Source organism: Rhinatrema bivittatum, chromosome 8 (genome assembly GCF_901001135.1).
Source record: "Rhinatrema bivittatum chromosome 8, aRhiBiv1.1, whole genome shotgun sequence".
Classification (NCBI taxonomy): domain Eukaryota; kingdom Metazoa; phylum Chordata; class Amphibia; order Gymnophiona; family Rhinatrematidae; genus Rhinatrema; species Rhinatrema bivittatum.
The window spans coordinates 163,641,375-163,653,398 of record NC_042622.1 but is presented as its reverse complement, the minus strand read 5'-3'; the positions used below and the strand labels follow the sequence as shown (position 1 = coordinate 163,653,398).

Genomic DNA, 12,024 nt, shown 5'->3' with positions numbered 1-12,024 from the left:
GTAGACCTCTTTGCATCACAAATAAATTACAAAGTGGACAATTATTGCTCCCTGTTCAAGCAGAGAAACCGCTTACCCAGGGATGCCTTTGCTCGCCACTGGAACTCAGGCCTGCTGTATGCGTATCCTCCGATTCTGCTAATAACCAAAATTCTAGTGAAGCTACAACAGGACAAGGGGTCCATGATACTCATAGCCCCGTATTGGCCTCTACAAGTATGGTTTCCCATACTTCTAGACCTCTCAATCAGAGACCCAATTCGCCTGGGCACAGCACCCACTCTCATAACTCAAGATCAGGCCAGGTTGTGCCATCCCAACCTTCAATCCCTATCTCTCACAGCATGGATGTTGAAAGCTTGATTCTACAACCTCTCAATCTTTCAACTGATGTTTCTCAAGTGCTTGTAGCTTCACGTAAACCCTCCACACAAAAGAACTATCGTGCTAAATGGAAACGGTTTACCATGTGGTGCACACAAAACAGTCTTGACCCTTTTTCCTGCACTACATCATCTTTATTAGACTATCTATGGCACCTCTCAGACTCTGGTCTCCAGACCTCATCTGTAAGAGTACATTTAAGTGCAATCTCAGCTTATCACAATACCGTTGGAGATGCACCAATATCAGTGCAGCCCCTAGTCAGTAGGTTTATGAGAGGTTTAATTCAACTTAAACCCCCACACCAACCACCGGTCATAGAATGGGACCTAAATGTAGTCTTAACGAGGCTCATGCGTTCTCCTTTTGAATCCATGGATTCCTGTGATGTTAAATTTCTCACTTGGAAGACTATTTTCTTAATAGCCATCACATCTGCGAGAAGGGTTAGCGAGTTACAAGCACTTGTCACATATTCACCCTACACAAAATTCCTACATGATCGAGTGGTACTCCGTACACAGCCAAAATTTCTTCCCAAGGTAGTTACGGAATTCCACTTGAATCACTCCATCATCTTGCCTACTATCTTCCCAAATCCACACTCTCATCAAGGAGAGAGGGCTTTACACACCTTGGACTGTAAACATGCGCTTGCATACTATTTAGATCGCACTACGGCCCATAGGAAATCCACCCAGCTCTTTGTTTCTTTTGATCCAAACAAACCGGGTAAAGCGGTGGGCAAGCAAACTCTATCTAATTGGCTTGCAGATTGTATACAATTTTGTTATGAAAAAGCAGGCCTTCCTCTCCAGGGGCGAGTAAAGGCTCACTCAGTAAGAGCAATGTCAACCTCAGTAGCACACTAACGTTCAGTGCCAATAGCTGACATATGTAAAGCCACAACATGGAGTTCCCTTCACACCTTTGCAGCTCACTACTGTTCTCAACAAGGAAGGACAACAAGATTCAGCCTATGGACAATCTGTCTTAAAGAACTTGTTTCCAGTATGATCCCAACTCCTTGCACATCCAACCTTTCATGATTTCAGGTGCCTCATTTTTCCCAACAGTACATCAGTTGTTGTGCCTGTTGCACAAGTTGTAAGCTGTTGGTCCAATACAAAGATGACTCAGCCTGTAGTTTGCTAATCACCCATATGTGAGGACTAGCATCCTGCTTGTCCTGGGATAAAGCAAAATTGCTTACCTTGTAATAGGTGTTATCCCAGGGCAGCAGGATGTAGTCCTCACGAAACCCACCCGCCACCCCACGGAGTTGGGTCCGATACGTTTTATTATTTTATTTTTTGATTAACGCTCATTGCTACAAACCAGACTGAAGGGAGACCCCCTGTGGCTGAGAATATCATGGCATGCCGAGCATGCTCAGTGGGCACACTGTGCCAGTCAAAAGTTTCTAGAAACTTTGACAGAAGTTTTTCCGTATAAGGCTCCATTACTGATGTCACCCATATGTGAGGACTACATCCTGCTGTCCTGGGATAACACCTATTACAAGGTAAGCAATTTTGCTATATTCAAACCAATTTGGATTCAGAAAAAATCGCTCAACAGAAACCCTGCTCATTTCCTTAACTGACTCTGTTCTACAGGGGTTTGACAATGATGAATCCTATATCCTGATCCTAATTGATCTCATAGCAGCCTTTGACACAGTTGACCATACCCTGCTATGCCATCAACTGAGAAAAATTAGAATAGATAGAAATGTTAACAAATGGTTCTCTTCCTTCTTAGAAGATAGGACATACCAAGTCAAACTGGGCAATCAGATTTCTAATACCTTCCCAATCGATTCGGGTGTCCCCTAGGGCTCAGCACTATCGGCTACACTATTTAACATTTATCTTCTGCCCCTATGTACACTACTAGCAAACTAGGAATCAACTTTTTCCTTTATGCAGATGACATTCAATTCTACATGCCCTTCGACAAAACATTTGAAAAAGCTGTGTCGACTCTGTCAACATACATGAAGGCAATACAACATAAACTTTCTCTTTTGAAACTAACACTAAACCCTAAAAAAAACAGAAATTGTGTGGTTACGGAGAAATACCACGATAATCAAATACCAACCCTTGACCTGGGAATCTTTAACATCACTCCCTCAGATCAAGTACGGAATCTAGGAAAACAGCTTGATGAGAATTTTACAATGAAAAAGCATATAAGCAAATTAATTAAAACAGGATATTCCATGCTGAGAATATTACATCGGCTGAAACCATTACTAACAATTCAGGACTTCCGAACTGTTTTATAAACACTAATATTCTCAAACTTCGTTTACTAGGCCTACCCTCAGGACTATTAAAACCACTACAGTTATTACAAAATGCTTCCGCTAGACTCTTACTGGGGACAAGGAAATTTGACCACATCACCCCCTCGCTGATAGCACTGCACTGGCTTCCTGTACAATCCTGAATTCATTATAAAGTATTAATTCTAATTTTTAATATCATCAACCTGGCTTTTCAAACAGGCTTTTTATAAAGAGAACAGAGAAAGTAAGTAAGGAAATGCGGGCATCAGTAAATCAGCACCCAGCACTTAATTTCCATGTGCTCAGCAGTTAATTATTTTACTCTCACTGATAATCATAGATAAAACTAGGAATTGCAAGCGTGAATTACATGTAATTCAACCATGAGACATGTATTAAAAGGACAATATATGACACTCATCAAATAGTCTTTATATTGGAATCATATGTTACCGGTTATTTATTGGCACTTCTGTTAAGTATTAATGATTTTTTACTATATGTGCCTTTTTGTAAACCATTGTGATGGTAAATAACTTAATGATGGTATAGAAAAGATGGTATAGAAAAGAGTTTAAATAAATAAATAAATAAATAAATAAATTGGAGTAACACTTCAACCATACACACTGCAAAGACCCCTAAGATCGCAAAACAAAGGACTTCTAAAGGTGCCTTCATCACGGAACACATACCTAACACAAATAAGAGACCGAATGTTTTCCACGGAGGCCCCAAGCTGTGGAACTCTCTTCCAGAATCATTACGTCTGATAATAGAAAGAAAGAGTTTCAAACGTGAACTGATAACATGGCTCTTTAGAAATGCATGTGATTTAGTGTAAAAATACCAATATGCCGATAACCCCACTACCGGTACAAGAGATAATGTTAGCAGAGTGAACAATAAGAACTGAACGATGTAAAATGAAATGATAGTAGAATTAGTATTTGTATTTACTGTAGTGTTGACCTAGAAAATGTATGAATATGAACTACAATATGAAATTGCTGCAGTGCTGAATGAATGTCGAACCCGAATGCGAATGTTGACCAAGAATATGAATGCTGATTTTTTAAACCGTTGTGATCTTCTGTTGGAATGACAGTATATAAAACACTTAAATAAATAAATGATAGTTTACAAATTACTAATAGCAGGACTTAAATTTAATTTTTCAGTACTTTCAGTACTCTGGGATGTATTCCATCTGGTCCAGGTGATTTGCTACTCTTTAGTTTGTCAATTTTCTCTATTACATCTTCCACCTTTACTGAGATTTATTATAATTCTGCTGAATCATCACCTTTGAATATCATTTCAAGCATGGGAATTTCTCTTACATCTTCCTCAGTGAAGATCAAAGCAAAGAATTCATTAAGACTCTCTGCTTTGGTTTTGTTTCTTTTTGCTTTGGTTTCTTTCCTCGCTAAATGTTTGTAAACCGTTATGAAAGTCACGACTGATATGACGGTATAGAAAAACCAAATAAATAAACCTTGTCATCCCTAAGTGCTCCTTTTACCCCTTGACCACCCAATAGTCATAATAACTCCCTTGCAGTTTTTGTTTCTATGGCAAGCTTCTTTTCAAAGTCTCTCTTTGCCTTCCTTATCAATACTTTGCATCTACTTTGCCAATGTTTATGCTGTTTCCAGTTTTCTTCATTTGGATCCCTTTTCCATTTCTTCAAAGATGTTCTTTTAACTATTATAGCTTCTCTTACCTCGGTAGTCATTTACCCTTTCTTCAACCTTTTCTAATGTGTGGAATACATCTGGTCTGGGCTTCCAAGATGGTATTTTTAAACAACACCCACAGTTATCAAGGACACACTTCCTTATTCCAACACAAATTTTTGGACGTAAGATTCATAGACCTTCATACTAGGCATCATAGTGTGGTAAATTTTTACCCATGTCTCTCTGCCTTCTATATAATCATAGGTCAGTCCATTTCATTTTTTGTATTTTTCTTAATGCATTTAAAACACCCGGTGATGATAAAACTTTTTTTTAAATGTGGATTAGAATTATTAACCAAACTTATCTGTATATCGCCATATTCAGTTCATGCTTTTTTCTCTTCCCGTATCTGGTCTTTGTCAAGCTCTGATGCCCTTAGTTAAATCAGCAATACGTCACTTATTCATATCGCTGAAATTTGCCCGACATTGCACAATGTTTCGGACCCATGTTCAGTCCTTCTTCAAGGGCGAAATTCTACGTCACAGAAAACAAGTTATCAATACTTCACATTATCATATTTCCAAATTATGTTCATACATTCCCCTACTCACTTCTTAGATAGCATGGCGGCTCTCAGCGTTTTTTCTGGCTTTCTTTTCCGGTCATCTAACTCTCCTACGATTTAAAGATCCCGCGGAAATGACATCACAACGCACGTCATCGCGTTTTCACAGAGAATACCATTCTATGATGTTGTTTAAACCTGCCGGCATTACCGTGCCTATTTTAAAAATCCACTGTTGTTCTCTAAGATTCAAACAAAAATTTGGATCACCTCCTCGTGGATTCACAGGTACTACATCGATGACTCTCCATTTTAATTGTTGAAAAGAGTGACCTTTTTCTATACAATGAACCACCATAGGCGCTGCAACTTTTCCCGTGGTGATACAGCTTCTGTGTTCTATCAGGCGCGTTCTTATCTGACGTTTTGTACGTCCAATGTAGTACAGTTCGCATGGGCATATGATTACATATATTACATTCACAGATGAACAATCAGTGGATTGCCATAATTTATGTGTAACACCATGTTTATCTGACCATGCTGCGCCCTCAATAGTTTGGGCACACATGGAACAGTGATTACACTGCCAGTGACCCTGTTGACCCACTGTGTCACATTGTACTGTAGGTGTTAAAAAAGAATGTACTATGTTATCTGATATATTTTTGCCTCTCTTGTAAGCTACAATCGGAAACTCTCCAAACGGTTCATGTAATTGTAGTACGGACCAATGATGGCGAATCAAAGCAGCTATTTTTCCAGCCTTATCAGAATATGGGATAGTACAGACTATACGAGACTCATCACTAGATGAAGATTTTTCTAATAGCAACCACTGGCGTTCAGCATTAAAGGCTCGCTTGTATGCAGATTTAATACACTTAGGAGGATAACCTCGAACTAACAATCTACTTTTTAGTATTTCAGCTTGTACTTGAAACTCTGTTTTTGTATCGCATAATCTGCGCAACCGCAGAAACTGACCCACGGGTAAATTGATTCTGAGATGAAGCGGATGAAAACTTGTATAATGAAGCAGGGTGTTTCTGTCACATGTTTTTCTATATATTGATGTCGACAATTTGCTCCCTTGTTTACTGATAAGAATGTCCAAAAAATTAATTGCTGTATTATGATATGTAATGGTAAACTGTAGATGCTGATCTAATGTATTAAGCCAATTAAAAAAAATCAATAAGCTTTCTTCATTAGCATGCCACAAACAAAAAATGTCGTCTATATATCTAACCCAATTAGACATTTTTTGGAATTCTACTGCTGGATACAAAAGCGTTTCTTCAAAGTGTTTGACATACAAGTTCGCCAAGCTGGGCGCCATTGTGGCTCCCATAGCTGTTCCGCTAATTTGTTTGTACCAAATTTGCTGAAAAACAAAAAAATTCTCACATAACGCTAGTTCTGCTATCTCTAATAAAAAATCCGTAGGAATACGATGTGGACGTGGGCGATTATCCAATTCATACTTCAAAATCTTTAATGTTGCTGCTTGGGGAATTGATGTGTAAAGCGCTTTTATATCGAAAGTCACTAGCAACACTGATTCAACATTGTGTATGTTTTGTAATAGAGTCAACATATGTTTAGTGTCTTTGCAATATGACGCTGCTGTACTAACCATTGGATGTATTACAGTATCTACCAACGTTGACAAAGGTTCTAATAGCGAACCTATGGTGGTAATTATGGGGCGTCCCGGCGGATTTTTAGGGTCCTTATGTATCTTTGGCACCATATAGATGGTAGGAGAGACTGGATGTTTAACCTGCAGAAACCTTGCTTCTCTAGATGTTAGAAACCCCAATGCAAGGGCATCCTCAATAATTGTTTTGATCTTATTCTGAAGATGTTCTGTAGGATTATGTGACAATACTTCATAACTCGAAGAATCTTGGACATGAATTTCTACCATTCGAACATAATTAAGATAATCCAATACGACTATAGAGCCTCCTTTATCAGCTTTTTTGATAATCACCCTCTTATCTTTTTTTAAACTTTGTAAAGCCTCCCATTCGTCCCGAGTGAGATTAAACTGCGGTGTGATTCGGCTTTGTTCAATGGATACTATGTCTCTCAATACTAATTCCATATATGTTTTGACAATGGGGTCTATAGGCCCCGGCGGTAACCAGTTTGACTTTGGTTGTACAATGGACATATCTGCACTACTTGGATATTTTGAGAAAAACAAAACAAGTTGTAATTTTCAAAATATCCAAGTAGTGCAGATATGTCCATTGTACAACCAAAGTCAAACTGGTTACCGCCGGGGCCTATAGACCCCATTGTCAAAACATATATGGAATTAGTATTGAGAGACATAGTATCCATTGAACAAAGCCGAATCACACTGCAGTTTAATCTCACTCGGGACGAATGGGAGGCTTTACAAAGTTTAAAAAAAGATAAGAGGGTGATTATCAAAAAAGCTGATAAAGGAGGCTCTATAGTCGTATTGGATTATCTTAATTATGTTCGAATGGTAGAAATTCATGTCCAAGATTCTTCGAGTTATGAAGTATTGTCACATAATCCTACAGAACATATATGGAATTAGTATTGAGAGACATAGTATCCATTGAACAAAGCCGAATCACACCGCAGTTTAATCTCACTCGGGACGAATGGGAGGCTTTACAAAGTTTAAAAAAAGATAAGAGGGTGATTATCAAAAAAGCTGATAAAGGAGGATCTATAGTCGTATTGGATTATCTTAATTATGTTCGAATGGTAGAAATTCATGTCCAAGATTCTTCGAGTTATGAAGTATTGTCACATAATCCTACAGAACATCTTCAGAATAAGATCAAAACAATTATTGAGGATGCCCTTGCATTGGGGTTTCTAACATCTAGAGAAGCAAGGTTTCTGCAGGTTAAACATCCAGTCTCTCCTACCATCTATATGGTGCCAAAGATACATAAGGACCCTAAAAATCCGCCGGGACGCCCCATAATTACCACCATAGGTTCGCTATTAGAACCTTTGTCAACGTTGGTAGATACTGTAATACATCCAATGGTTAGTACAGCAGCGTCATATTGCAAAGACACTAAACATATGTTGACTCTATTACAAAACATACACAATGTTGAATCAGTGTTGCTAGTGACTTTCGATATAAAAGCGCTTTACACATCAATTCCCCAAGCAGCAACATTAAAGATTTTGAAGTATGAATTGGATAATCGCCCACGTCCACATCGTATTCCTACGGATTTTTTATTAGAGATAGCAGAACTAGCGTTATGTGAGAATTTTTTTGTTTTTCAGCAAATTTGGTACAAACAAATTAGCGGAACAGCTATGGGAGCCACAATGGCGCCCAGCTTGGCGAACTTGTATGTCAAACACTTTGAAGAAACGCTTTTGTATCCAGCAGTAGAATTCCAAAAAATGTCTAATTGGGTTAGATATATAGACGACATTTTTTGTTTGTGGCATGCTAATGAAGAAAGCTTATTGATTTTTTTTAATTGGCTTAATACATTAGATCAGCATCTACAGTTTACCATTACATATCATAATACAGCAATTAATTTTTTGGACATTCTTATCAGTAAACAAGGGAGCAAATTGTCGACATCAATATATAGAAAAACATGTGACAGAAACACCCTGCTTCATTATACAAGTTTTCATCCGCTTCATCTCAGAATCAATTTACCCGTGGGTCAGTTTCTGCGGTTGCGCAGATTATGCGATACAAAAACAGAGTTTCAAGTACAAGCTGAAATACTAAAAAGTAGATTGTTAGTTCGAGGTTATCCTCCTAAGTGTATTAAATCTGCATACAAGCGAGCCTTTAATGCTGAACGCCAGTGGTTGCTATTAGAAAAATCTTCATCTAGTGATGAGTCTCGTATAGTCTGTACTATCCCATATTCTGATAAGGCTGGAAAAATAGCTGCTTTGATTCGCCATCATTGGTCCGTACTACAATTACATGAACCGTTTGGAGAGTTTCCGATTGTAGCTTACAAGAGAGGCAAAAATATATCAGATAACATAGTACATTCTTTTTTAACACCTACAGTACAATGTGACACAGTGGGTCAACAGGGTCACTGGCAGTGTAATCACTGTTCCATGTGTGCCCAAACTATTGAGGGCGCAGCATGGTCAGATAAACATGGTGTTACACATAAATTATGGCAATCCACTGATTGTTCATCTGTGAATGTAATATATGTAATCATATGCCCATGCGAACTGTACTACATTGGACGTACAAAACGTCAGATAAGAACGCGCCTGATAGAACACAGAAGCTGTATCACCACGGGAAAAGTTGCAGCGCCTATGGTGGTTCATTGTATAGAAAAAGGTCACTCTTTTCAACAATTAAAATGGAGAGTCATCGATGTAGTACCTGTGAATCCACGAGGAGGTGATCCAAATTTTTGTTTGAATCTTAGAGAACAACAGTGGATTTTTAAAATAGGCACGGTAATGCCGGCAGGTTTAAACAACATCATAGAATGGTATTCTCTGTGAAAACGCGATGACGTGCGTTGTGATGTCATTTCCGCGGGATCTTTAAATCGTAGGAGAGTTAGATGACCGGAAAAGAAAGCCAGAAAAAACGCTGAGAGCCGCCATGCTATCTAAGAAGTGAGTAGGGGAATGTATGAACATAATTTGGAAATATGATAATGTGAAGTATTGATAACTTGTTTTCTGTGACGTAGAATTTCGCCCTTGAAGAAGGACTGAACATGGGTCCGAAACATTGTGCAATGTCGGGCAAATTTCAGCGATATGAATAAGTGACGTATTGCTGATTTAACTAAGGGCATCAGAGCTTGACAAAGACCAGATACGGGAAGAGAAAAAAGCATGAACTGAATATGGCGATATACAGATAAGTTTGGTTAATAATTCTAATCCACATTTAAAAAAAAGTTTTATCATCACCGGGTGTTTTAAATGCATTAAGAAAAATACAAAAAATGAAATGGACTGACCTATGATTATATAGAAGGCAGAGAGACATGGGTAAAAATTTACCACACTATGATGCCTAGTATGAAGGTCTATGAATCTTACGTCCAAAAATTTGTGTTGGAATAAGGAAGTGTGTCCTTGATAACTGTGGGTGTTTGCTGTGGGACGAGTTTCCTATCATTAAACAGATAGGCTGGTTTGAGGTTAAGTTAAGTGTATTTTTAAACAACATCCATGCCTGATATAAACTCTTAACCTTTGCTGCTGCTCCTTTCAGTTTCTTCCTAACCATTTTCCTCATTTTATCATAGTCATCTTTTTGAAAATTAAATGCTGTCACAGTAGATTTCTTTGGTGCCTTCCCTCCAGTTATTAAGTCAAATTTGATCATATTGTGAACACTGTTGCCAAGTGGCCCAATAGTGTTACCTCTTGCACCTAATCCTGTGTTCCATTAAGGACTTGGTCTAAATTAGTTTCCTGTCTTATTGGCTCTTGATCCAGCTGCTTCATGAAGCAGTCATTTATTTCATTTAGGAGCTTTACCTCTCCAGCATGTCCTGATGTAACATTCACACAGTCAATACTGGGGTAATTGAAATTACCCATTATTACTGTGCCGCTGATTTGTAGCTTCCCTAATTTCTTTTAGCATTTCATCTGTTCATTCTAGCCAGGTGGACGGTAATATACCCCCATTACTATTTTATTCCCTGTTTCATCTGGAATTCCTATGCATAAAGATTCAACATTGCATTTTGTTTCCTGCAGAACTTTTATCCTGTTTGACTCAATGCTCTCTTTAATATACAGTGCCACCCCTCCACCGAAATGATCCATCCTATCATTTCAATATAATTTGTACCCTGGTATCACAGTGTCCCATTGGTTATCCTCCTGCCACCAAGTCTATGAGATGCCAGGTATATCTACCTCTTCATCCAGTGCTATACACTCTAACTCCCCCCATCTTATTTTTTAGACTTCTATCATTTATATTCAGACATTTCAAAGTATGTTTTTTGTTTGTATTAACAACCTGCTCATCAGTTAACAAGGGTAATTTGGAATCTTTCTCCTCTGCTTGCTCTTTACTTAAAAGCACTTGGTCGTATTTTCCAGGATAGAGATGTGCTCATTTTAACCAACCCTCCTCTCCATGGACATCCAGGGCTCTGGATGGGACCTGAGGGCTTTTAGGAGTCATGAATACTCCCTACAGCAGGAAGTGTGTGCCCTAGCCCAATCTCGCTTGTCCAAGCATCCTTCTGTGTGCCCTGGCAGCTGCCCATTCAGTTTATCCTGCGAGATCCCGTGTTTCCTTCTACTGCCCCTTCCGTTTGCCATGAAAGATGCCGCCTCTGTATAATTTGCAGCCTGAGAATATGGCAGGGAGCCCTTTATGTATTTTCAAATCCATTTATTCCACAATTTCCAACATTGCTCTTCAGGGCAGATAATCTCACATACACAATGTATAAATAGACAAAAGATACAATAGAGACCTTATAGAATAAATAAGTTGGCTGGAACCCTCTTTCTGACATTCCCTTTCAGATAAGTATTACCGGGTGAACCTGCGAACCAAGCGCGTGGATTTCGTGCGGCCCCGCTACCCCCGCTCCATTGCTCAGTTTTGGCTGGGCTGCACTGACGTGGAAAAGCGGAGGAAGTGAATGAAGAGACCAGAACTGAGAACTTCTCCAAGAGTTATACTACCATTTACCTTCACATTTCTGAAAAAGATATTAAAAAGAGAATGCCTGCTGCTGTGTCTGAGAGTTAATGTACGGGAACAGTGGGTGGGATCCCTTGTCCTTACATTGCATGCACGGGGAGCGTGGGCAGGATTTCTCTTCCTCCAGCTCCACAAGAGTGACATTGCCAAGAACACCTTTATCGCAATGTAAACATTATTCAAAAAGAGGTATAGGTAAAGGGCTCTGTCTGTATGTGGGTGGGGAGAGGGCTGTAGGTAAGGGGCTCAGTGTGTATGTGAGTTGGGGGGAGGTGGGTCAGGGGCTCAGTGTGTATGTGAGCTGGGGAAAGGTGGGTCAGGGGCTCAGTGTGTATGTGAGTTGGGGGGAGGTGGGTCAAGGGCTCAGTGTGTATGTGAGCTG

The 12,024-nt window shown here is 39.1% G+C and overlaps 1 protein-coding gene across 1 annotated transcript in view; it reads left to right on the top strand.

Moving 5' to 3' along the window:
• Positions 1 to 11,672, top strand: part of VTN (vitronectin) — a 44,807-nt gene extending 33,135 nt beyond the window's left edge. Inside the window, exon 8 of the mRNA XM_029614358.1 lies at positions 11,462 to 11,672. Within this exon, the coding sequence (XP_029470218.1) occupies positions 11,462 to 11,580 (119 nt within the window). The 3' untranslated portion in view covers positions 11,581 to 11,672. The remainder of the gene's footprint in view (positions 1 to 11,461) is intronic.
• Positions 11,673 to 12,024: the final 352 nt, after the last annotated feature.